The following is a 26,344-nucleotide window of genomic DNA, read 5'->3' on the forward strand; positions in this document are numbered from 1 at the left end:
ACTATCGTAGCCGGGACTTTTGGTTGTTTTTAAGCTGTCCACTGCGGCTTTAACTTCATCTTCATGAATTGTACGTATCGGCGGATCCATTGGGCAGGGCGACTCTATGAAGAATTGCGTGTTGAAGACATCCGTTGCTGAACAAAGGTTAAAGGACGTGAATGTTTCCCGCAGGTGTAGAGCAAAAGTCTCAGCTTTTTCTTCGTTGGAACGACACCAAGTACCGGCTGAGTTTTTAAGGGGTGGGATTCTTTTGGTGGGTCTTTTGAGATATTTGGTATTGTTCCAGAGGTTATGCTCTACCCCGTTAGGCTCAGCATGTCGCAGATATTCGGCTAGGGCTTCGTTGCGCAGTTCGTGAATAAGAGTTTTCAGATCTTTGCTTGCTCGGTTAAGTGCAGCCTTGTCACGTGGATTTCGACTGATCTGCCAAACTCTGCGGAGGCGACGTTTTATTCTTAGCTGTTCCGTGATTTCTTCAGTGTGTAAGAATCTGTCTCTTCTCGGCCTCTGTTGATACTCTGAGTTGGAGTAGAGCGGAGCAGTGCAGAGGCTTGCTGCGTCGTGTATACTGCGTGTAAGTGCTTCCACGGCTTCTTCGATGTCTTCGCCAGAGTTCAGCATAATATTGGGATTCAGCATCTCCTCTAGTGTTGCTTTGAATAGTTCAAAGTTCGAGCTTTTCCTCAGCAGCCTGGACCTTCGTATCTTATTGAGTATGGGTAGGTTAATTTTCAATAATATAGCGCAGTGATCGGATAACAGGTCCATATCATTCTCAATGTGTATAAGATTCGTGTTTATCCCGCAAGTCACTGCAAAATCTATAACATCAGGCACCTTGTTTGGATCCGATGGCCAGTAAGTGGGATTTCCAGACGAAAGAGTGGTGAGATGCATCAAATGGATGCAGGATAGTAGCGCATTGCCTTTCGGATTACATAGTCTAGATCCCCACCATGTGTTTTTTGCGTTAAAATCCCCTCCAATTATGAATCTGGGTCCCATTAGTCTGAAAATTTGGGTGAACATATCTGTTGTTACATTATGCCTTGGTGGAGCGTAAGCTGCTGGCCAGTACCAGGATTCCAGTTGAAGTGTCGATCGTTATTACGGCTGCTTGTAACCAAGGCTCAAGGATAGGGGCACGCTCTGAGTATTTTATGTTTGATTTTATTAGCACTGCTGCACCACCTCTTGCGTTGCCACTAGGATGGTTGGCGTGAATTAGGTTGTAACCGTTGATTTTAAAGTAGGATCTATCAGTGAAGTGAGTTTCTGAGACTAGCATTATGTCAATGTTGTTCCGTTTTTATGTACATTTCAACTTCGGGCCTGCTTTTACACAGGCCGTTAGCATTCCATAGTATTCATATTGAGGCCTATTTGCATAAATGAAGGCTATGATCGTGTTCATCATTTGCGTCATCTGCGCAAATTGTGCTTGCATGAGTTGCATCATTGATTGAATCTGGGCAACTACTGATTGGTCTGGCTGACTAGATATTGGTTGGTTTGTATGCCCTGCTGCTATATGTGCATAGCTGACCTTTTCATTATTGGTTTGTGTGAAGATGTGTGGGGATGAATTTGTGTTATGGCGTGCCTGTTGGAGTAGGCCGAGCATGAAAGTTTCGTACAGGTTGTCTTGTTTTTCCCTGTTCCCGCGTTTGTACTGCAGCTTTGTAGATTCTGACAAGCCTTCTACAAGAGGCAGTATGGTTATCTCCGCAGTGCACACATTTAGCAGGATCGTCCCGTGGTTTGGTGCAGTCAGAAGGTTTTGTGGTTGTTACCATATTTAACGCAACGGTATGGCTTGTGGCAAGTATCTTTGAGTGTGACCATACTCTTGACACCTGTGGCATTGTATTAGATCATCAAACTTCTTTGGCGGCTCAATGCTGACAATTGCGTTGCACAGTCTTTTAACCTCAAATATTGATTTGTTGTTGCTGGCTGGTTCCAAATCAATAAAGATCACAGCAGTCGGGGCCTTGGTAAATATAAAATAGAAACAATCTGACAATTTTTTAATTTGGTCTTGGCAATGGGCTATGGATATGCCTCCTTCTCAACCCACAAGCTGTTTAGTCGACGCGGATTTGAATTGCGGCCTTCCAGGCACATCCGACAGCAGTTCACAGCATTGTGCAACTACAATAATACCCTTTTCCATTTTCTGCAACAGAAATTTTTATTATTTGTGAACGTATCCCCTTTTTTCCATTTTTTACAAAAATAGTAAAATGTAAAAAAAGAATCAAAACAGTAACATCGATAAAAAAAAAAACGCTTTTTTTCAAATTTTAAATTATCGATAATATGGTGGAAAATTTTTCAAACTGTCAAAAAATGTCGTGCTTGTGATAGTTTTTCTCTCACTTTTTATATTTTTGTTACTAATTAATTTATTAATTACAGCAAAGAACTAATGAAAACCAATAGTTTGCTGCAGCGCAGGATCCTGGAGCTGGAGCGGGATCTACCAGTGGACGAGCGATGATTACACGGTGGGAGCTGCGACACCACATTTAAACATAGACGGAGATTCACTTTGACTTAGGTGGGCCATTATGCGAGAGGGAGCAACCCGCCGCCCAGGAGGGACTGCGCCATTTGCGCGATGCACCAGTGTGGCAGTACCGAAGAACGACAGCTGCACTTCACACAAACAGCTAACGCGTCCCCAGCTCGTTCTTTCTGCTCGGTAGCCGATCAGGGAGCGCCGGAACGGCGGCGCTGCGGTCGGCAACGTTGGTATGCGCCCGGTGCAGCATTGCAACATCTCCCACAGGTGCTAGTCCTTCATTATATTTAACATATTGAATACTGAAATAATTTTTAAAAATTTTATTATTGAAACTATTTATTCTTCCGTGGCAAGAGTTGGTTATTATATTCAGTGCAAACCACCGGCATGAAGCGTCGCAGTCCTTGCAGTTGAACAACGCCGCAGGTACTTGAGCGAGGCCCTGAGCCCATATTCCCGGCTTTCGGAAAACAAACATAAGAAGAACTAATGGGCTCGCAATGTTGTTTTTGTGCGCTGCGGCAATTGGGGGGATTTTAATTTCCTAAATATATAGAACTTCGGATCAGATATGCTTGTGGTTCTCAGTTGTTCTGGAGGAAAATTTTCCTACTTGGCCTCTATGATTTCTGAGTTTTGGTAGTTGTTTAGATGGCTTCTCATGGGTAGCTGCTAGGACCCATGCAACTTTGGCACAGCCTTTGCCCGAGGCAATGTTGGGCAGGTGGCAGACAGGCGCCCGAGGGAGGGAAACCACGGGAGGGAGGAAGAACTAAACAAACATCACTGAGAACAGAAGTAAGTATACAAAAAAATAAGGCCATCCCCCGCCTAGTCGGCCCAGGAGTTTTTTTTTTGCGCGAACCATTTATAGGAAAAGCAACCTTCACGCAGCTAGAGAGACCGGTGAGCATGTGCCCGGAGAAATGTGGAGGATGTGCCAACCCGAAAATAAGCCACAACGTCTGGCACGCAATTTCTGTTGCGGCCAATTGTGGCAACATAAATTTTAAATATTTCCTGTATAAATGCTGAGAATAGCGAATTTGCGCACTATTGCGAATGTGCTCGCAGTTGTTCCCATTGTGAGTATTTAATTTAATTGTTAACTTTGTTTTTATTAATCTTGTTTTTGATTGTTCAGATCGCCAGTGTGGCGCAAGTTGTCGCCACTCGCACCTTTAATGATTCAGAGCGCACAAAAATAAAAATTTCTGCAAAAGTGGGCACAGCCGGCCAGTGGCAGACATCCCGCAGTCGGAGCGGCCAACGGATGCTGAGGTGAGATACAAAATAAAAAACAAATGTTTTTCAATATTAATTTTTCCTTTCTTTTAGCTGGAGGCGTTCGGCATACTGTAGACTAATTTTTAAATTTGTTTTTATTAACGTATTTTTATTTTAAGAAACGAATGTGGCGCAAAATTTGCAACTAAACTTAAGTTGGAAGGCACAAAAATAAAAAAGAGTGCAGTGCTCTGTTCACTAACTAATTTCAACTGTAATTTTTTGTCAACAAAATTACAATATTATAGGATATCTCAAAGGTTTGAGGTTCACGAGGAGGGCCGGGAGGCGGGACTGGTAGACACTCGCAATAATTTGAGCTCCTTTCCAAAGGGCAGTTTTTATCTTCTGTTAGATGAGTTATTTTTACCCAGCCATGAACAAGGCAAGACCATAGGCATTCTCATGGCTGTCGTCATGACAGTCGATGGGAGATTCGCTTCTCCCATATATTCTCTGATTCACGCAAGTGACTCACCCAGCAATTACCACATCGCTTCTGTATTACAGTTATGCATAAATGGAATCGTCAGAGAAGGCAAGGAAAAAGATTTTATTGTAATTATCACCGATGGTAATGCAGTAAATTTAGCAGGAATAGATAAGGTGGCGCAAGAAATGAAACGTTCGATAGTGAGTTTATATTGCTTCACCCATTTGAAGAAAATATGGTACAGAACAAAAGACCTTCATCTGGAAGCGGTGTATCTGTGGCAACTTTGGCAAGAAGACAATTTTGTCGAGCATCTCGAGAGATTTAAAATACATTCCCTTCAGGAAGCCGATGAGCCAAAGTACCACCCGCTTATTGAGAAGGAGTTCAAAAATACAAAAATATGCTTGCAAAGATTGCCCTAACCCTAACCTGCACTATGCCAATAACGATCGGATAGTTTATCGAACATACATACATACATACATACATGCATATGTATGTAAATACTTGTAGCCCTTGAAATATTAGAATCGAACATATTTACATACATATGTACATAGCTGCCGCCTCCGCAGCTTTCTTGAACTTCAATTTTTTTAAACTCAACTATTATTTGTAATCCCTGCGAAGGACTAAATTTATGTGTGATAATAATAGCCCACCGCTATTATTAAAACAAGTAATTTTTTTATTCACTAATTTTCACTGCCACTAGCACGTCTTGTTTCATTTGCCCCGAATTTTGCAACTGGCAACTTAAGTCTAGACCAGTGCATGATACAATAATACAAGGTAGCGGACTGCACTCTATATTTTGAGTGTTTGGGTACTTAGCTTCATTCGCTCCCGCTCACACCGTATATAAAACGAAAAGAGCGACAGCGAGAAAGCAGCAAAAAGGAAGAAGAAGCTAAGTAACTTAAGAGCGCAGTTACCTTGTATTATTCTACCACGGACCAGTGTTGCTGTTTTGGGGTTTTATACCCCAGATTTGGGATTTTTCAATTGCTCTGGGGTGAAAATTTTTAATCTAGGGGGAAGCAGCTAATTTAGCTTTATTTTAAAATTTTCAGGGTTTTTTAAGTAATTCCAAACACTTGCATTATTTCATTTGATGAGGAAAAAAAAGCTGGCAGACCTGTGAAAGTTCAACTAACACATTTCATGAGTAAAAAAAAAAGGGTCAGCGGCTACATTAATTATTATTCTTTGGGGTTTTTGCTTATTTTGCGTAAAATTTTCGGCAACACTTCTTCATACCGGTTTCACGGCGAATTCAAGGCAGCTTAACATAGAAATATCGTTACATTTCAAACTTATATAAAACGATCGTTGATATTCAAAATTTCTGCAAACGGTAGTTAAATTCAAACTTAAAAATAAATTTTTTACTATTCTATACGTCGTGCGTTCCTCAACACCATTAATAATACAAATATGTTTGCACTTACATTTCAGGTGTTATGTCGGTGGGTGATATATATTATAGGAGGCCTGATAACTACGATTCAAATTGAATTCTGCGCGCCATTCTGACTTTGCATATTCCAATATTTCCTCGTTTCTGTCAACGTTTTTGATTTCGTTTTTTGGATACTGACAAGCCACAGCACTTGATCCGGATGGCAGTGTTCTATATAAAATTAATTAAATCATTTTATAAAATAAAAGTTCGGCCCGCCACATAGTTTCGAAAAAGAACTAGCGCTATGTTCTATCATTAGTTTTATGAACTAGTTTCAGAAGTGAATTTAATGTTGCAGCAAGCAACAAAATAAAATAAATAAAAATTAAAAATTAAAATCAATAATTTAAATAAGTTCGGCCGCACATAGTTTCTGAAAAATGAACTAGCGCTATGTTCAATCATAGTTTTAGTGAACTAGTTCAGAAGTGAATTAATTGCAAGCAACAACAAACGATATCTTCGTGTCGGCTCTTGAAAAGATTTGTTACTTTTAAAATGGGCGAACGCTACAATATTCATAGCCAGCTGGAGCATCTGCAGAGCAAGTACATTGGCACAGGACATGCGGACACCTCGAAATTCGAGTGGCTTACTAATCAACACCGCGATTCTCTGGCCAGCTATATGGGACATTATGATATGCTAAATTATTTTGCTATATCCGAGAATGAGTCGAAGGCGCGGGTTAAGTTCAATCTCATGGAACGCATGCTGCAACCTTGTGGACCGCCACCAGAGAAACTTGATGATTAAAAAATAACTGCAAAAAGAAAATAAAAGGAAAATTGAATTGGTTTGTTTCATTCATTAGGGAAAGTGATGCTAATATAGCGATTTGTGTCAGCGGTGAACATCACTTTTAGCCTTTTCACGCTAAACTCATGGTAATGTTTGTGATTTCGCTTCTCTTTAAAGTCTGGTTACACTGCCGCTGCAGTCGGGGGAAAGCTTTTAACTTGATATAAATTATTTTCGGTTCAATTATATGTTAATTTTGTGTGCGGGTGTTTATTCAAGTAGAAAATAATACAACATAAGTAGTCAATGCTAATCTATAACTGTCAACATGTACGTGTACTTGAAAATTTATGCTAAAAATCCAATTTGAAAAAGGGAACGTGTAAAAAGATATGTGTATGAGTGTGTGTGTTGTATTGTACTGTCTGTGTGTGTAATGCGAATTTGCCACAAAGTGCAGAACCAACAACAACAGCTGCAGCGACTGAGCAACTTATTTATATTTGAGCACAATGAAAATTGCTGCGAACAAAGATTTCAGCTGAAATCATTTTAATTGCGTAGCTTGTGTATTTTCTTACCTATACATGTTCAGACGAGCATGTACAAAAATACATGTGTATACCTAGACTAAATAAAATATCTTATAATTGCGCGCCGCTTCATAATATTATGGAAACGCAAAAGCTACAAAATAGTGTCAAGTCTAATTAAAAATGATTTTCCCATAACAAAAAACGTAAAGCTTTCTTGGCATATGAGTTCGTGTGAGTGTGTAAATGCCATGGTTATTCAACATGCACAAGGAAAAATGTATAACAATTCCTACTTGACATCTGGATAACTAAATTTTCTATATGCTCTCCGCCCCAACACCTACGAAACCCCGCTGCCATAAATGTAATAGACATACATACCTGATATGTATGTATATGCGTGTGTTCAAGCAGTAAACATTGCAAGTCATTCATGTAAGATCACGATGTGCCTTAACTGGCAATTATCAGCATGACGTGCTACTGTTTCTATTCTAATGTTGAGCATTATATTTGTATGACAAATTTGGTGCAAAAGCTCTTGCATTCTTCGCGATGTTGCCACACTGATAGTGCTAAAACTGTGGCAACGCTGTCTTAAAAAGTAAATGAACTTCAGCTAACATGAAGACAGAAATAATATAACTAATGCTAATTTGTTTACAAACATTTTATTTATGCGCAACGCAATGAGCAACTGATGTGAGTCATTTTTGCTAGCACTTGGTTATTGCACCAGGTTTTTAGCAAATGTGGCAGCACTCTCAACACAGCGTGTATGTTGAGTAAGGGGCTCACGGGTGGAATAGAGGGTGAGGCGCGAGAGCAGAGCAGCACACAACGAATCAGTTGAAAATTTTCGCACAACGAAAAAGATAAAAATAAATGTTTACTGTGCATGGTTAAAATACGCATTGTGTAGTACGAAAATATTTAATTTTATTAATTATTAATTATTATTAATTTTTTCACATACACACACTGCAATTTCGCAAAATTATTGAATAATTTCAGTGCTCTCCAAAGCTTGTGTAAGTGTATGTGAGCTGTCAGTGTAAGAGGTGTGTGTGTGTGTATGAAAGTCCGAAAGCAAGCGGGAAGCAAGGAGAAAAGTGTGTGATTTTTATACCTATTGCTTGCTTCTATTTATTTAATTTTCGAACGACAAACGCTAAAGGTAAAGCTAAAGCGAAAGAACCGTAATCGTATGCTTGCTAGCGCTGTGCGCCAAACAGAAAGAAGGAAGGCAATCAAACCCAAAAGAAAAGCGCTGCGCCATTGTGTCAGTGTGCAGTGTGTGTGTGTGATTGAGTGCGCTTATGTGTGTGTGTGTGTGTATGTGTGTGTGTGTGCGTTTAAAACTCCCAAATGTCTCCTTGTTTACATTTGATGTCTAAACCTCTTTTAACAACTTTTTGCAGCTTTGCTTATGGATATACGAAGTATAGTGTAAACATAATAAATTAAGAAGAATAAAAAGGTGCTTAAAGCTTGAACGCAAGTTTATAAAAATCACACCTTTACTACGACAACGATAGAGTGCTCCTAATTGTAAATAGGAAAGGCGCCTATCAAGTGGACGTGAAGACGTCGACGCCGCTGCTGGGTGCTGCTGCTAAATAATGAGTCGCCATGAAGGTAACAACGCATAACAAAACGTACATTAACTTTTTACATACATATGTATAACTAACGCTTATTATTCAGGTGTCAGCTGCGATTCATGTCTAAAGAGTAATTTTAATGGGCGTCGCTACAAGTGCTTAATCTGTTACGATTATGATCTGTGCGCCGATTGCTATGAGGATGGCGTCACCTCCACACGGCATCTGGTTGAGCATCCAATGCAATGCATACTTACCCGCTCGGATATTGAATTATATTTTGGCGGTGAAATGCTAACCACGGAGCAGCCACAATCATTTACGTGTCCTTATTGTAAAAAAATGGGCTTCAGTGATGCCACATTATTGGAGCACGTTTCGGCTGTGCATGCAGAAACCAGTCTGGAGGTGGTATGTCCTGTTTGCGCTGGTTTACCGGGCGGTGAGCCGAATCTAGTCACAGATGATTTTGCTGGTCATCTCACATTGGAGCATCGGCAAGGACCACGCGAGTTAATATCCTTTTTAATATCCTTATCAAAACAATAACAATACCATAAGAGTTGGATTTTTATTTATTTTTAAACAGCATAAAAAATGTTGCATATAATTTATTTTGGTTGCCTTAACCTTTAGACAATACGACGAGCCGTCGGCCATAAGACATGGCGGTGGTGTGCGCCGCATACCAGGACGCACCTTGGGCGGCCCCCGCACCCGTCGCTCCAATATGCACTTTAGCTCATCGAGTGGACTGTCGGCATTATCGCCATCGGGTCGCGAGTCTGTAGATCCAATTGCAGAGCTGCTCTCACAGCTGTCCGGCGTTAGACGTGGCGGACCACCAACATCGCAATTGCAACAATTGCAGATGCAAATGCAAATGGATAGGCAACAGGCGACGGTGAGTGAATGCCAGCAATCTTTGCTTGTTTATTGTCTAAATGCATATATTTAACTATGTAATTATTTGTCTGTGTGTGCGTGTGTGCATGTGTGCATGTGTGCATTGCATTTTGTGGCAATCTTCATTTATTTATTTTTAGGCATCGCGCCAAATTGATCGACTGCCAAGACGCGCGCATCCTATAGTCTCAACATCGAATTCGAATGCAACCATGGCCGAAGTGATTAGCGGCGCAGGCGGTAGTGGCAGCGCTGCTGTTGGCAGCAGTGTAAATGCACCGCCACCCAATCTGCGCACCACCGATTGGCCCGTGGGCGCGACTTTCTCATCGGGCAGCAATCATCAGCAAGCACAGTCGAGCAGTCTGGCCGCCAATACACTCAACGCCAGAGAAGTAAAATTTCAAATTATTTAATACACCCATGGACCGCACACTAAATCCCACTTGTTTTCTATCCTGCCAGGTGGTCGGTAGCAGTTGCCTTAGTGGCAGCGTGGTTGGTGCTAGTAATGCGCTGGGCATTAGTGTTGGCTCGGGCACATCCAATGGCAATGGTAGCAGCACAGGCGTCAACGCTGGCCAAGCTGGCGGCGGCGCATCATCCTCTGGTGGTGATGCCTCGCAGTCACAGTACTTGCTCGCTAAATTTATGCAGCCTATTCTAACGGATGCCGAATGGGCGGAAGTTGAGCGTAAACGCGCCGATCGGTGAGCAATCTTTTTTAGGAAAGCTCATGGGAAAAGTCAATTAATTATAGTTTTAACTGCTTACAGTTCGATGTTCGTGCAGTCGGTATGGTTGTCATTGTTATGTACAGAGCAACTGGACTTGAATGCAGCCAATGATGATGGCGATAGTTTGGCCAAGAGTGATAATGTAAATAAAGATCAAAATGACGGCGGCAGCAACAATAGTAGCAGCAGCAGCAATAGCAACCAACAGCAACAGGAACAGGATACATTGCTCAACAACAATGCGCAGGAGCAACAACAAGAGCAGCAGCCGCAACAGGAGCGTATGGCACGACAGGTTAATCAAATGCAACAAACCTCGCCAGAGGATTTTGTATGCGATGAGTATCGCTACAAGAACAAAAAGGCCAACAATACAACAGCAACAACACAAACGAGTGGCACAGCTGCAGCAGGCGGCATGAATACATTGGGTGGCGGTGGAGTCGTGCCGGCAGCAGCAAGTGCAGCTGGTGCTGGCGTCAGGCCAACGCCAGCTGATCGAGGTGGCATCGATAGACGTGGACGATCACAGCCAGCAGAGACTGCCACGGGCTCCCAACAACAGCAGCAACAGCAAAAATATAAACAAAATGCAAATGCGGCGTCAAACACAAATCAGATACCCGATACTAGGTAGTGTCTCAGTTGTCTCACCATAAGAGCGACAACACATTGTAGCTGCTGCAGACGCCACAACAGTAGCAACAACAACAGCAACACGCCAACAATTACAACAGCAGCTGGAATACAACACCAATCACAACAAGACCACGTCATCCACCATTATAGCAACAGCAATAATAACAAACACAGCCGTAAGAGTAACAACAGCAACAAAAGTAGCCACAGGCGTAACTGTTGTTGCACTCGCAGCAGCAGCCGCAGCAGCAATTTCGTCAAAAACTATATTATATGTATCGTTTATTAAATATATTAAAATTTATATAATTATAAAAAAAAAACTGAACCGAGATGTGCAGAAATAATTATTGTAATCATTGAATTAATTATAATTTAAACAAACAACAAAATTTAAATATTTCCACGTATTTTTATGTTCTAAAACAATTTGGTTTGTATTTTTTACGAATACAAATTTGGTGCGTGCGAGTACGTTTTATCAAACTGCTAGACTAGAAAACCCTTCGGGTTTAACAACTACGGAAAGTGTATATATGACGTTTTATTGCTTTAGAATTGCGATTTTAGTAACCAAGCATAAAGCTTCCCTAACACTCAAACCTATCAACGACTAACCCTGGCATCATATCCAAATCCAACGCGCTTTGTACTCCTCTGGGTAGCATGCAGAACATATGTTCTATAGCCAGCTTGACATGCTGTTCGGAAGCATATGGATTGATTAGGACAATATTGTGGGCTAACGTTTTGGCCAGTTTCTTAAACAAAAAGCGATTGCCAATGAGACCCTCTTGTAGTGGCGGCATCAGATGCCGCACTATCCACGGGCGTATGCGTAGAATGCAGCTAGCCAGCAGCACCTCATCAACCAAATCAATGCTAGGACTACTTATCTGTGTGGAAAATTCATCATCGCTGTCTTCGCCAAAAAGCAAATTGAATTTATAACGCAGGGAGTGCTCGCAACGCCAGTCGGCATCTAGCAGACGCACCAAACATGCACTCAGCAGGCGACGTTGGGCATAGAGCTCGCAGGGCCACCGACTACTTCTTAGATCTATATGAGTTTTTCTATGTGAAGCTGGTTGCGGCGTTGTGGGTGATGCTTGCGCTGCCTTGACGTCGGCGGGCCTTGGCTCTGAGTAAGGCAGTTGGGTTGCCCCTGTTGCTGTTGCCTGCACTTCAATGCCAAATATGGCATTCAGATCGGTTGGTTCGTCATCAAAGAGTTTTGCCAGCTCTTGTGCCACTGTATCCTCTGTGCTTAATATTGGCGTTCTTGCCTCACCGTTAACTTCAATCGGCGGTTCTTCTTTTTGACTCTCATGCGTTAGGAATTTTCTTTGGAACAAATCCATTTTCTCACCCAGCGTGTAGCTTGCATAACTATCGTTATTTGTTATGTCTTGCAGTGTTTGTGTTGCTTTATCGACAAACTGTTTTGTGCTGCGACTGTTGTCAAGCTTCTGCAATGTCTCTTCATCCTGTCCAAGAGACTGCTCCTGCTGCATGTTTTTAAAAAGTGAGTCAGCTAATCGACATTCCTGAGTATTACGCCGCACAGCAGCTATCTGAATAAACAAACAATTGTAGCTAAATCTAACATTTATGGAGTATTAATATTACCATCTTGATCATGGCGCGCTGATATAATAATGCCGCTTGACATGCTTTAAGTGCACGCGATTCCAAAGTTTTTACGCTGAGCGTAATGCATGCCCAAGCTGTGGGCTTATGATGATTTCGGGACGAGGCCGCCCAGGCACATACATTTTCCTGCAGTTGGCGCTCCAAGTAGCGCATATAATGCTCACGCACCTGCATTTTCATATGTTTTTACCATAACTTACATTTTTAAAGATTATGTCAATTTACCACTTCTGTCAGCTGCAATATTTCAAAATTCTTGCTTATAGTTGCCATTTTTGTATGCGCTCTGCAACCGCAGCATTCAAATTTCAGTTATTAACAATTACTTTGCTTTAAATTAGCGCCTACTTTTAACAACAACAATTGTCGCTGCATCAATAAACTTTTTACATGGCGTTGCCACGTAGTGCCAATTGGCTAACCGAAACAGCTGATTTATGCCCAAAAATTTGTCTTAAGGCGCCAGCACTTTGCAATCTTCAAACTAAATGTAGCATAATGACAAATAAAGCTTGTTTTATTTGTTTTATTAAATGTTTGTGATTCTTAAATTTCACAAGCTGCATTATTAGCATTACAAATTGAGTTTTAAAACTAGTAACTAGTTTATTTATTGAATTATACATGTATATAAGTAATATCTGCAATTGTAATAAATAAAGCGCAAGTTAATATTGTAACTAAACATTCGTATTACTTAGCATTGTAAATTGTATTCATATATGTATTTATATGTGGGTATAGTCTGCAAGCATATTTATTCGTTTGGTACATTCCAACATTTTACATGAGGCAAAGATTTTAAATTATACTTTTTTTGTAATGTATTTTACCAACCTTGACGCATTAGACAACAGCAAAATAAATAATGTATGTACGTATTTATAATATTTTTTAGGAAAAATTTTATGAATATAAGAAACGGTTTTGGATTTTGTGTGCTAGGTTGAATTTTGAATATCAGGTTTCGTATGCTCGTTCAATCGTAGCCTACAAGCGACTCTTCCACAGATGGAATTAGTCCAAATTCATATTGTCTTCATCAAAAGTGAACACGTTGTTGAGCTGATTGGGAGCTGCAGCTGTTGCCGACTGCGATGCTGCTGCTGGTGCTGCTGCGGCGGCTGTTGTTGTTGTTGTTGTTTGACTAGATGTATTGCTCTGTGCTGATTGAGCTCTGGACCTATTGGCGGTCTCCACCATATTGTTCAACCAGACATAGTCCTCGTCGGTGCCTTCGGTATCATCGTCATTGGCCAGCGATTTGCGGCAGATGGGACAGGTGCTGTGTAGATTCAGCCATGGCACAATACAATTCTCGTGATAAAGATGCGAGCAGGGTAGCTTGCGTACGGATTCATCCAACTTAAAATCATCCCAGCAAACAGAGCACTGCATTTTGCGTTCTACTTCTTCGGCACTGATTTTTACATTTGGTATTTCGTTGATGCGCTGCGTGGATAGCGGCGGCGGGCCAGATGTCTCCATTTGATTAAGCATCTGAGTAACAATTGTATCTAGACCCTCCCTTCCCCAAGCATAATCACCTGGATTGCCCATAAAAAACATATGCGAATTTCCAGTACCAACACTGCCTCCAGGCCCGGCTACAATTTCGGCAGTAGCACCTGACAATGGCAAACTCTGCAGAAAATCATACAAGACATTATCCAAACGATCCAGATTTGCAGGTCGCACGCGTCCACCGCCAATGTTGCTGCCAGGAGTTGCCGCACCACCACCGCTACCCAAACCCAAGACATGCCGGCGATTGGGCTCAATAGTTATTTCCAGATTGGGCACATTTCGCATGCTAAGCAGTGACACAATGTCGTTCCTTAAAGACTCAACATTGAGGATACCACTACCGCCGGGACTAAAACTGGTACCTATGTTACCGGCATCACTTATGGAGGCGCTATTAGAGGTGGAAGCTGACAATTCAGGCGCATTGGCTGGCAGTTCTTCAACGAATCCGTTTGAGCACAGCGGACAAGTGTAGTCGGTGTTCGGAATGTTAATTTCCACATTGCACATGTGACAAAAGAAACGCTTCGGCGTCGCCGTCCGCTCCTCTACAACCATTGCTTCTGCCATTCTAGTTTCGTCTAGTTCTTGGTATTTATGAATTTGTAATTTTCACCTTATATTTGTTGTGCAAGCTGCGGTCGGCTTACCTATTTGCCACAAGTTTCAATTGTCGTTGTTGCTTTGCTTGTTAATTTATTGATTCCTCAAAACAAGGACGCGTGCAGTGGAACAATTTGGTGCTCAGTAGCCAGTGAAACATTTAGTGTTGTTGTTTTTAATGTTAAATTTTGTACACCTTTGATATCACGCACATTTCGGTAGGCCTTTTTTTATTTGACTTAATTCTCGTGTGGATGACAGTGTGCTGCGCCAATTGACCAGATACATTTAATACTCGCTAATTAGTGTCAACTGACTCATCTGCCATACAAAAATAGCGACTTTTAGATGAATTGAGGTGTATTGCTTTAATGAAATAATCAGATTAATACAATTAATATAATAAACATACCAAATTGTATTTTTATTGGTAGTTTACAATAAATGTAGTACTTAATACTAAACCAGAGCTACCATGAATACGGTAAAAGTAAATAATTTTAAATGGAGTTAAGCTGTACAAATATGAAACTATACATAAGAAATAGCTATTAAATGAAACTCATCATAATTAATTCGGTGGACTTTTACTAAACTCTCTTAAAACTGTTTGGAACTCTACACCGATCACTTTGTCTCGATAGCTTTTCAATTTAAAATTACTTGTCAAATTAAGCACTTTTTCTCGTTGGCAGTCTGGCAACGCCGTCTACACGCAGAAACAAAAAGTCATCTTCGAAGCGGCGTTTGCATTTTACAAGTTTTATTTGTCGAACTCAAACAAATATTAAAGCATAGTCATAATGTCCATTTTAGCTTACAATGGAGGTTGCGTCGTCGCTATGCGCGGCAAGGACTGCGTGGCCATTGCTACGGATCATCGCTTTGGTGTGCAGGCACAAACAATTTCTACAGATTTCAAGAAGGTGTTCCACATTGCCCCTCGCATGTTCCTGGGTTTGACTGGCTTGCAGACTGATATACTAACCGTGCGGGACCGTCTGATGTTCCGGAAAAATGTCTATGAAACAAAAGAGAATAGAGAGATGGCACCCAAACCTTTCTCTGCAATGTTGTCAAGTTTTCTTTACGAGCACCGCTTCGGACCGTACTTTATTGAGCCGGTGGTGGCTGGCTTGGATCCAAAGACAATGAAACCATTTATTTGCAACATGGATCTCATAGGATGTCCTAATGAGCCTGATGACTTCGTAGTGGCTGGCACTTGTGCTGAGCAGCTGTACGGAATGTGCGAAACATTATGGCGCCCAGACCTGGAGCCGGATCAGCTTTTTGAGGTCATTGCTCAGTCAATGGTGAATGCATTTGATCGCGATGCTATGAGTGGTTGGGGTGCAACGGTCTACATTATCGAAAAGGACAAGATTACGGAACGCTCGCTCAAAACGCGTATGGATTAAGCATAATTTTGTAAAAAAAACACTTTAAAATGGTAAAGAAACACAAATAAAATTTGTTAGGATCAGTATAGCTGGAATTTATTGAATGTGTAAGGACTACGCTTATTCATCAGCATATTCCATGCTTTTTTGCGCCATGGCCATAGCAGCCTCTTTTGTTTTGGCACCACCTATGAAGCCAGTGTGGTGAACAAAAACCAAGTCTTTTATGTTTGCCTTTTGACTTAGTTCCTCATCTCGCAATCCACGCCAGGGCGTGGGCAGAAACTTGCGTCCCAAGAAACTGCTTGGCGTTATAGGCACCCCAGCCACACGCCAACTGGTGCCATCATTGAATATGACCAACTTGGGTACACCCTCCAGCTTTAGCTCCTTTTCCAAATCCGCTAAATGTGCTTTCCACGGACAAAACTGTTCTAGCAACAGAATTTCTCCACTAGCATGTACAGTTTTAGCCTGCTCTAATGCATGGCGAACATGATCGCGCGCTGCTATCCAGGAGCACACAACCTCCAATACGTTTTCGACAAACTCATTACCCGCCAAGGACATGGCTTGATGAAAGCGCTCATCAACATCAACATTTTTTTCCTGCCAAGATGGGTTTAGTTTGCCAATGCGTGCTGATAAATGAGTCGATATCTTATAGCGTGGCTCGCCACCCTCGAACATAGGCACTCCATTGTCAATGGCATCCAATTCACTTATGAAATTGCGATAGATTTGTACAAATGCCATCCTTAGGTTTTCAGGCGACAATTGGATCTTACGTTCCCGCTGCAAAATACTTTGGATTACACGCTCGCCGTAGAAACAGTATATTAGGCCCGCGCTGCTTAGTCTGCAAAATATACAATTCAATAGCCATATGGAGTTTCATCGACATGTTCAACTCTTACCTAATACTGAATTCCTCTTTGAACTCCGGTCGCACACTGTTGAATGTATCTGTAAACGACAATTGATGATGATCGTACCATTTCTTGGCATGATCAAACTCTCCGCCTACATCCACAATTATGTCGCATTTTTCTCGTAGTGCTTTATCGTCTCGGCTACGGAATATTTCAGCATTTTCATATTCGGGCAATTGTTTGAGCATAAAACAAGCTACAACCTCATCACAGTGAAAGGTTCCTGAGTGCGTCCCAATAACCGCTGGCATACTGCGTTTTGGGGGTGTTGCTTCCTCTGCGCTCATTTTTACTATATATCTTGTAGGATTAAATATATAAAGCTGTTTCCGAATTGTGTGCAAAACACGCGGGAGCATTAAATCAAAAACTCTAACAGCTGTTGACGAAGACTGAAATTACACGCTCAGTCATTAACATGCATACGTAAATGTGTATATATTTGGTATTTTTTAGTGCTTTTTGCCAAAAGTGTGCAAATTCAAATTTAGAGTCCTATGCGTACGTGTGACCATGTATCTGTGAGCACAAAAAGCTGTGGTATTTTAAAGTCAATACGTATACTTATTGTGTGACTGCAAAAAATGCGTCGCTTTTGAGGCAATGTCAAGAAGGCAGTTTTTTTTTAATAAAAAGGTGGTTAAATTTAAACTGTAAATCTAAGTTTAGTTTTAGTAACAAATGCTTTAATTTGAAAATTTTGAATTGTTACTCACATCACCTAAAGATTTCCACACATGCAAAGCCCGGTCACCAATTTTATGGGCGTACTAATGTGCGTTTGTATTAGTTTCCAATCAACAGTATATCGCTAATTTGTTAAACAAAATATTTATTGCTTCGCTTAGTGCGATTTCGGTCTGTATTCAAAATTCACAAAGGTACGAAATAAACTTTGGACAGTCTTTTAGTTGCCCCGTACAGTTGAAAAGGAGCACATGGTTATTAATATTTAAAAGTAACGGGAACTACAACAGAATGGCAGAGGCACGCTTGCGCAGAAACATAAGTCGGCAAATACCCTCAATGTATGTTTCAAATTCAAGTACATATTTACTATAGTATCAAATTGATACTATCAATAAAAAGAAAATGAAATTCATGCTAAAATTGTTAAGTTACAGTTTTGTGCGGTAAAAAATTAAGCTCCGTGTGTTTGCTTATGTAATCGGATAATGCCTTAAATTATTAAAATTTCGTATTTCCGTTAATTGTACAGTGGGAAACATGTATTACTCTCAAAGTGGCTGACAGCATACTACAGCAATTATATATTCTGGCGTTTATATGTTTATGTGTGTTTGTAAAAATACAAACATAAATCACCTGCAACGATCACGTGTGTTGGCGCAGCCGCCAAAAACCGTTTAATTGAAATTGTTCATGCACATTGTGTTGCCGCGTCCCATGACCTTCGATATACGTAGAGCTCGGAAAGTAATAACTTCAAACGTTGTAACGGAAATATGTGTGCGTATGTATAAATAAACAGTAAAAACAGAAAAAAAAAATTTTAAGCTGAAGCTACTAGCAAACCAGTTTCAAACACTTTTCTTACTCAAAACAAAACGCAAATCCAAATTACAATAAAGTGGAACGATAGCATTGTCTCTTGTGATGATAAGCTATGGAGAAGCTATTAAAGCTTACGTGCATTATTCGTGTCTGATATTTGCTGTTGATATGTAAATAATGACACCTGTGTCATATAATTTCTAGCACCTCTCAATAGTATCCATTTATTTTGCAAACTAACCTTAACCTTAACAATAAACAAATTATAATATTTAAAATAGTGTGAGAAAAATATACAGAGCATGCAGAGCCTATGCATTACCTAAGCGAAAGTTACTTGTTGCTATAGTAAATTGGTAATTTATTTTGAAACCGGTTTCAATTTCTTTTGTCAGTTACTATTATTGCAGTTTTATTCTTTAAAATTGTCGTTCTATTCTATAAAGCAGCTTTGTATATGATTTCGTCAAACAAGCTGTGCAGCTTTGTTAGGCAACAATAACAAAAAACAGCAAGTACAAAATGTACACACACGAGTGTGTCTGTGTGCGTGTATTATGACACAATTGATTTTATTTATGTATGCTTTAAATCTAATTGTAAGTATCTATATATAGGATAACTATAGAAGCCGGTTTCAGTCTGTTTACAGCGGTACATAATGTAAAAATAAGAATGTTGGCATTTTGTTGTTATTATTGTTGTACTTTGTGTGCATTGCACTATGCATACGTACATAGGTATATGCGTGTATTTAACTATTCTATTAAGCTCTGACATTCAAGGGGGCATAAAAAGGGGAGCACGGAGAAAATTTTGTGCACATTGTTTTAAATCAAAGCAGGCATCTCTTTACTTTTTCCAAATTTAAATATCTGAAGGTGCTTCTTCTTTTCAAAAATGAATCCAATGCTCATGTTCATATTATTGTTCTTCTTATGCATCTGTTAAAACCAAAATGTAATGTATACTACATATAGTTTGGCTTTGGTTATGGAAATTTATACAACAGGTACTACGCGAACTACTCGTGTTAGTAAATATTTTTGACCAACCAATTCCAATAGCAGCAACAGCAGCAGCAGCAGCGCTGTCAATAATAAGCAGAGAGGGGTAGCGTTATTGTATGGGTGAGTGAGAGTGCTTTTTTGAGAGAAGCTTTGCTGTTGCCGTTGTTGTTGCCGTTGCTGCTAGGGCATTGTTTTGTAAGCTGCGCTTAGAGCAAATACACAGTCGCGCGCATACAGGCACATATGTTCAGTTTGGTTTTAACTGTACAACGCGCAACATTTAAGGCCTATTAAAAGTTCAAGTGCAATATAAAGATTTTAAATTTGTCGCCGTCGTGTCGTGCCAGTACCAGTGCCAGTGCTACCTATATTTAACTTCTAGAGTCCTAGAAATAAGGCTGCAGCGCGCCGCATTTAAGATTTACGTTAATAACCAACTCTTGGTGATTCCGGTTACGGTTTCTCACATTTGCATTAACAATTGGCATTTAGAATTTGTTTTAAATAATTGGAATAGTTGTGACTAGTAAGCTTCCTACTGGTTGTATACGTAATAAAACAAGTTTTTTTTTTTTTTAAAAAAGGAACTCCGATTCGATTTTTCGATCGGTGGAAATATTAGACTAAAGTGTGTGTCAGCTAGCTCATAGCACCAAAGATACCTATGAAAGCAAACGAAAAACAAAACAAATATTTGTATATACAAATATATTCGGCCATAAATTAAGCTTATAGCCTGCGGCTATTTAAAAGATAATAAAAATGCAAAAACATCTTGGGTGTGTAGGTGAAAGCCCTGAGATGTTAAGTGTGTGAGTTAAACATTTCGTAAAGTTAACTGGTTTATGCGTAAAATATATTTACCTGTTTATTTTTACAGCTTTCATATATGTGCACTATATATATACAAATGTTTGCGCCTATGGTCTCCATTTATAAATAAAATTTTAAGGCACACATTGAACTTTTTTCGATCTTTCTAATTAATATTGTTGGCTAATTGCTATAAACAATTTGTTGGCTCCCACGTGAGCTTCGTTTACAAAACTGGCAAAAAGAAATTATTAACAATTCGCGCATATTAACACGTAGTTACAATTTGTGACAACAAAAGACGAATAATAAGCAAACCCAAAAAGTGAAATAAATAACCAAAATATAAAAAAAAGCTGTGGCAATAAAGAAAGCTACGAATGCTGAATAACTGATAATAATCATTTCTTGATATACTTTTTTAAATTTATACTGCTCTGCAAGCAAATGTTACGCTCTTCAGCAGTATAAACAAGAACAATACATAAAATAAATATAAAAACGGCGTTAATTATACGTTATGGTGTTCAATGCCAAATCAGCTGTTAGCGCCGAGAAAAATGGGTAAAATACACAAAACATTTTGAACATAAAATAAGTAGATAAGAATTGGAACAAATTAGCAAAAGTTAAGAAGGCTTTATTGTTCTTAAAGAAGGGGTAGTGCCGATGACAGTGTAAGACTCTATAAATAGGGATAATTGACAGTCGACGCCAAATGAATGAGAATATACACGTATTTAACATTTATTAAATTAAATACTTTCTTAAAAATTAAAAAAAATTGGCATTAATTTATTAGGAATGTAAACAAACCCATTTATTGCAAGGATTGGGAAAAAGGCAAAACCTAATCAATTCTGGTTTAATGTTAGTTATTAATTTTTAAAAAATATAACAAATACACCGCTTGAGATTCAAAGTCGAGGCCTTTCAGTTAAATAAACAATAAAGTCTGTTGTAATCCGTACTGAGTACTCGGAGTTGTTATTGCAAGGAGTAGTTGGTAATGCAAATGGAACAACATTGTTGGTGACTAGACCTATATGAAGAGTCAGTTTCATTCACAACCCGCACACCATATTCCAAAAACGGAAATGAAATTACATAGATCTCTCTTACATATACTTAATTTGAAACAATATACTATATTTTAAACTGTGGGGAGCAACTGAAGGAGGAGAGAGAAAGCTCGAAATTCCAAACTGAATATTATCCATGTAGAAGGATAATTTACATAAGCAGACAGAGTGACATAGCGGACTAACTTATGCAAATTCCGAATCCTTTTTTTATGCAGAGCTTAATAATAAATTTACACATACATATGCATGTAGAGAATAACACAATTTATGTTTGTTTGTATTTACTTTTAGCGCTGTGAATGATCGTCCCTTATTTATGCAAAATGGCAACAATAACAACAATCGACGCATTTCGGCCATTAAAGATTTGGAAATTAGTAATTTTCGTAGTGCGCTGCCACAGTTTCTAGCTGTTAGTATTAAGAACACCTTGTTATTCGGTAAATAATTCATTCATGCCTTACATTTGATAATGTGGAAAATTTAAAACTTGCAACTTGCTTGAGAAATTGATTTTATCAACGTGTGCAACGCTAATTTATTGCTTATCATTGTTAAAATTTCCACAAAATTTCCCAAGTGAATTTAAATTTGTATTCCTAATGTATATATTACATTTTTCATGCTTAGGCTATGGCATGACCTTGGGCTTTCCAACAATTGTGATACCCGCCATACAGGGCGGAGAGGGACGCAGCGGGGGGAACGGCAGCGACATAGTGCTTAGCAAAAATGAAGTATCCTGGTTTAGTAAGTAAAGTAACTACAATGTATGTATGCCTGAATTAAATTTGACTTACAACAGGTTCCATTAACTTGATATGTGTGCCACTGGGCTGCATCTTCTCAGGAATGCTGACCCAACCGATGGGCAAACGACGAGCTATGCAGGTAAGCCAACTGCTTATAATCAGATGCGATCTCTGTCAACCGCAAAGCATTGGCACATTAACACACTGAACTTTAAATTGCAAATTTGAGGATCATTGTTTATGCATAACACGTGATCTTTTGTTCTAATGTTTGTATTTGTTTTGTATCCGATGACACTTTTAGTTTGTCAATTTACCCATACTGGCTGCTTGGCTACTGTTTCACTTCTCAACGCGCACGGAGCATCTTTATGCGGCTTTATGCTTGGCTGGCCTCGGCGGCGGCTTGATGGAGGCACCTGTAAGTGATCGCGTTGCGAGCTAACCAACTGAGCAATTCTCTAATTGTTTAAGCTTTTAACCTTGTACTCATAGACAATTGCTTCTTTGGTTTATTGCCTTCTGTTAATTGAACACAAAAGTTTGTTGATAATTTCATAGCTTGTCTTTATAGCTTGGAATAGTTGATTTTACAGCAAATAATGCATCATTAGCTAGTTTTTATTATTTATTCTCTGTTTTTTGGAATTTATAACAAATCGTTGTTGAAATTTTTAAGGTTTATCCGGGGCAATATTATAAATTGTATCACCAGCCTTGGGCTGCTCATTATATAAGCACTGTAAATAGGTGATACCATATTTTAACAAAGTTATCATGCCGCATCCAAACAGGGTCGTCTTATGAAAAATAAGACTCCCCATATTTGATTCGACTTGATTCGGATTTGGTGGAAAGCTTCGCAAACTCTCATTTCGGAAGTGAACAATCTGCATAGGCAACGAATATTTCCAACGCCTCAAAATACCTCTTGTTCTTACTGGTCTCAATATCGTGCTATATTGGTATCGACCCACATGGGGAAAACGCGCTGTATTTGCACAGTCAGCAATTTTTGGTTCTTCACAAAAGTTAACAGCTCGCATTGCCAGTGTGGCAAGTTCGTCGTCCCAAGTAAGTGCTGGCAGGGAAGCGGCTCTTTTTATCTCGTGTTTACCGTCTTGAATTGCGCGTCGGAACTTATTATGCCCGTCAATAATGATACTCTTATATTTTTCCATATTGATACCTTCACGTGGTTTTTTGCACTTTTGACCCCACTTAAAGTAATGCGGTGTTTGATTTGGGTAAATGTTCTGGATTTAAGGAAACAACTTACGAACGGATTGTTGCAGGCAACGTGACGCACACCTTTAGGACAAAGTGCAGCATCGCAGTAATCTGGCAATGCATTTGGCGTAATCAGTGGCGAGCGTGTTTTATAATTCTGCCATTTTGTCTTATATAGATATCCTCTTACATTATAAGTGCCTGTCATATAAAGCAAAGATACCCAAAATATTACTTCCATTGGCAAATCGTGTGCCTCAACTACTTATTATGTATGCAAACCTACTCGTAAATATTGAAACGGATAGTTAATGCCTATTTAAAATCTTAAGCGGCACTAATGTGTTTCTCTTTGCTGGTTAGGCAAAAATCTGTTTTATTTGTACTTTGCTGAAGTTGCGAGAATTCTAGATACATCTTGAAAAAATGCCAAATTTGTTTTTTTGAAAAACTTTTTAATTATTTTAAAATCAATTAGAAATAAAACCAAAAGTCCTTTATGAATAGGTTTGAATAAAAATCGATGGAGATTTTAACTAATACATATTACTATGTATTTGATTTAATTATGGATAAGCTCACATAAGATACGATCATGCGCAAGTGGTAAACACAAAAGCACTTGAATCTCGCCTTCAAATGTCATTTAATGTGGCAAGTAGACGTTAGTAGAGTGCAAATCCAAACATATACATATATAAGTACATAAATGTCAAGTGATGCGGCCGCTAATGAACTTCAACTTTTTATTGCAGGTGCTCACATATGTGGCCGAGATTACGCAACCCAAGTATCGTGGTATACTGTCAGCACTGGGCACCACCTGTGTTATAACCGGCGTGTTTATACAATTCATACTCGGCTCTCTAATGGATTGGCGTACTGTGGCAGCCGTAAGTGCCGCCTTTCCAGTGATAAGCATAGTTCTACTGTGCTTTGTGCCCGAGAGTCCGGTCTGGTTGATTCGTGAGCAACGTTTTCGTGAGGCAGTTAAGGCGCTGCAATGGCTCCGTGGCTGGGTGCCAGAGCACATGATCGAGACGGAGTTCAATCAACTCTACGACGAGCTAATCACACAAAAGGCTATCTCAGATGCGGCGGATGGTGTGATACCAGGTCAGCGTCGCACCTTGAAAATGCGCCTGCATATGTGGCGCAAGCGCACTTTTATTGCGCCATTCTTGCTTGTGGCCTTCACCTTCTTCACAGGTCACTTTTCCGGCAAGACGCCGCTGCAAACATACGCTGTGCAGATATTCCATACGCTAAAAGCGCCGATGAACAAATACCACGCCACCATACTGCTCGGAGTGGCAGAGATGCTGGCAACCATAATGGGCGTTATTCTTATACATTTCACGGGCAAGCGTCCATTGGTGCTTGTCTCAACTGTGGGCACGGGTCTTTGCTTCTTTGGTACTGCCACCTATGCACATTTTCTGAACGATGTGCCCGGCTTTGCAGTCAACAATGTGGTGGTGAATGCCTCAGCTATTGTACCCAAGGAGAGCATCATTTCCCAGGCAAATATATCGAAAATATTTGCAGATGAGCAGCAGCAGCAACAGCAGGAGCAGATTTTAACCACGCTGCTGCCAGAACTGGAGATGGACACCACCACCAGCATGAGCTTTTTGGATACAACAATAAACGCAGGAACACGCGAGAAGCGGGAGCTAGAGAGCACATTGCCGCCTGATGAACTAGGCCTGGAATCCACAACGATATTGTCAGTTGTAAGCACAAAACAGTCAACTTTGGCGTCAGCGATACTAAGTCCGGCTACACCTAAGCCACCTATTGTGGAGGAGCTGCTGCTAACGGTGCCCAAGCAGGAGCGCAATTATTTGGTTTGGGTGCCGCTTATTCTTTTGCTGCTGTCGGCCTTCTTTTCCCATTTGGGCATACGAATGATACCCTGGGTGCTGATCGGTGAAGTCTTTCCAGCTGATATACGCAACAGCGCTTCAGGATTTTCAGGCGGCATTGGTTATGTATTTGGCTTTCTGGCCAATAAACTATTTCTGGTCATGCTAAGCGCCTTGACCTTGCCGGGCACCTTTGCTTTCTATGGCACAGTGGCCATTGTTGGTTGCATTGTGCTGTATTTTACGCTGCCTGAAACTGAGGGACGCACTCTTGCAGTAAGTAGAAAACAGTTTTAGACTACAGTCTAAGCTTACTGAATGGTTTATTTTTTACAGGAAATTGAAGCGCACTTCTCCAAGAAATCCAGTGTAAATCTCTTTAGCAAGCAACCCCCAGCGGCGTCACTTGAAAAACCACAAAATCAAAATGCTATACAACTGGATAATCTACAAAATTTGCATGTGCCGATTAGCACACAGCAACAGGCTAAGATTATTCATTTGCAGCAGAGCGACTTTGCGCCAGGCCACACAAATCCGGCCTTTGAGGAGAGTAACAATACCACACACCTTTAGGCGTGGCGCAGCATAGCCAACAATATTAGTCCCTCCAACAGCTAAAAACATTAGTATTAATTACAAGAAATAAAGTAAAATCTTAACTAGTTTTATGTGAAACAAGTGTGACAGACTTTGATATACACTCTAACAGCAGACTGTCGTGCAAATATGTGCAATAGATAGAAAGAGGCGTGGCACCCTATTAAGTATACATATTCTTGATCAGCTCGACAAGCAATGTCGAACTTAGAGACTATAAGAGCTAAAGGTACCAAATTAGGTATGAATGTATATATAGGTAGGTACACTTTTTGCTTTTCTTTTGGAAATATTAATTTCTTCTCCACTGCCCCCGGTGAAATCGAAGAACAACCGGTTGAATTGAATATAACCAATTCACGAACACAATACAACACTTAACGGATTTCTTTTAAACTCAGCACACACTAGTCGAGAGCATGACCGACCGATGTCTAACAGAGCGATCGGATAGAAAACTTCACGCCCT

The 26,344-nt window shown here is 40.0% G+C and overlaps 7 protein-coding genes across 10 annotated transcripts; 4 read left to right on the forward strand and 3 right to left on the reverse strand.

The window, feature by feature from the left end:
• The first annotated feature begins 6,139 nt into the window (after nt 1–6,139).
• On the forward strand, nt 6,140–6,514 carry LOC108604005 (splicing factor 3B subunit 5). The gene has a single exon (XM_033293890.1). It carries the CDS (start codon nt 6,220–6,222, stop codon nt 6,475–6,477), a length of 258 nt encoding a protein of 85 aa, XP_033149781.1. The 5' UTR covers nt 6,140–6,219; the 3' UTR covers nt 6,478–6,514.
• Nucleotides 6,515–6,676: 162 nt separating this feature from the next.
• Nucleotides 6,677–11,066, forward strand: LOC108604001 (E3 ubiquitin-protein ligase Kcmf1). The gene is made up of 7 exons (XM_017993241.2): nt 6,677–6,792; nt 8,420–8,636; nt 8,706–9,130; nt 9,246–9,506; nt 9,649–9,903; nt 9,974–10,218; nt 10,285–11,066. The coding sequence occupies exons 2-7, from the start codon at nt 8,621–8,623 to the stop codon at nt 10,880–10,882; spliced, it is 1,800 nt and encodes a 599-aa protein (XP_017848730.1). The 5' UTR covers nt 6,677–6,792; nt 8,420–8,620; the 3' UTR covers nt 10,883–11,066.
• Nucleotides 11,067–11,293: 227 nt separating this feature from the next.
• LOC108602414 lies at nt 11,294–12,993 on the reverse strand. The gene is made up of 3 exons (XM_017990527.1): nt 12,763–12,993; nt 12,514–12,705; nt 11,294–12,458 (listed from the first exon to the last, which is right to left on the reverse strand). Exons 1-3 carry the CDS (start codon nt 12,808–12,810, stop codon nt 11,475–11,477), a joined length of 1,224 nt encoding a protein of 407 aa, XP_017846016.1. The 5' UTR covers nt 12,811–12,993; the 3' UTR covers nt 11,294–11,474.
• A 429-nt stretch (nt 12,994–13,422) lies between these two features.
• LOC108601964 (E3 ubiquitin-protein ligase Iruka) lies at nt 13,423–14,911 on the reverse strand. 2 transcript variants are annotated; one of them, XM_017989951.1, is made up of 2 exons: nt 14,715–14,911; nt 13,423–14,645 (listed from the first exon to the last, which is right to left on the reverse strand). In XM_017989951.1, the coding sequence occupies exon 2, from the start codon at nt 14,632–14,634 to the stop codon at nt 13,555–13,557; it is 1,080 nt and encodes a 359-aa protein (XP_017845440.1). In that variant the 5' UTR covers nt 14,635–14,645; nt 14,715–14,911; the 3' UTR covers nt 13,423–13,554. The 2 variants fall into 2 exon arrangements, with proteins under 2 accessions (XP_017845440.1, XP_017845439.1); XM_017989950.1 differs by having other exon boundaries at nt 13,423–14,651; nt 14,715–14,910.
• A 439-nt stretch (nt 14,912–15,350) lies between these two features.
• LOC108601732 (proteasome subunit beta type-3) lies at nt 15,351–16,156 on the forward strand. The gene has a single exon (XM_017989653.1). The coding sequence runs from the start codon at nt 15,471–15,473 to the stop codon at nt 16,086–16,088; it is 618 nt and encodes a 205-aa protein (XP_017845142.1). The 5' UTR covers nt 15,351–15,470; the 3' UTR covers nt 16,089–16,156.
• LOC108601731 (UPF0160 protein C27H6.8) lies at nt 16,146–17,394 on the reverse strand. Its single transcript, XM_017989652.1, has 2 exons — nt 16,988–17,394; nt 16,146–16,929 (listed from the first exon to the last, which is right to left on the reverse strand). The coding sequence occupies exons 1-2, from the start codon at nt 17,359–17,361 to the stop codon at nt 16,191–16,193; spliced, it is 1,113 nt and encodes a 370-aa protein (XP_017845141.1). The 5' UTR covers nt 17,362–17,394; the 3' UTR covers nt 16,146–16,190.
• Nucleotides 17,395–17,960: 566 nt separating this feature from the next.
• LOC108603856 (facilitated trehalose transporter Tret1) lies at nt 17,961–25,948 on the forward strand. Of its 3 annotated transcripts, none has more exons than XM_017993010.2 (7): nt 17,961–18,030; nt 21,717–21,865; nt 22,056–22,175; nt 22,231–22,316; nt 22,482–22,598; nt 24,163–25,551; nt 25,612–25,948. In XM_017993010.2, exons 1-7 carry the CDS (start codon nt 17,981–17,983, stop codon nt 25,849–25,851), a joined length of 2,151 nt encoding a protein of 716 aa, XP_017848499.1. In that variant the 5' UTR covers nt 17,961–17,980; the 3' UTR covers nt 25,852–25,948. The 3 variants fall into 3 exon arrangements, with proteins under 3 accessions (XP_017848499.1, XP_017848501.1, XP_017848502.1); XM_017993012.2 differs by lacking the exon at nt 17,961–18,030 and adding an exon at nt 20,431–20,904 and having other exon boundaries at nt 25,612–25,947; XM_017993013.2 differs by lacking the exon at nt 17,961–18,030 and having other exon boundaries at nt 21,775–21,837; nt 25,612–25,946.
• Nucleotides 25,949–26,344: the final 396 nt, after the last annotated feature.

This window comes from Drosophila busckii, chromosome 3R, assembly GCF_011750605.1.
Source record: "Drosophila busckii strain San Diego stock center, stock number 13000-0081.31 chromosome 3R, ASM1175060v1, whole genome shotgun sequence".
NCBI classification, from domain to species: domain Eukaryota; kingdom Metazoa; phylum Arthropoda; class Insecta; order Diptera; family Drosophilidae; genus Drosophila; species Drosophila busckii.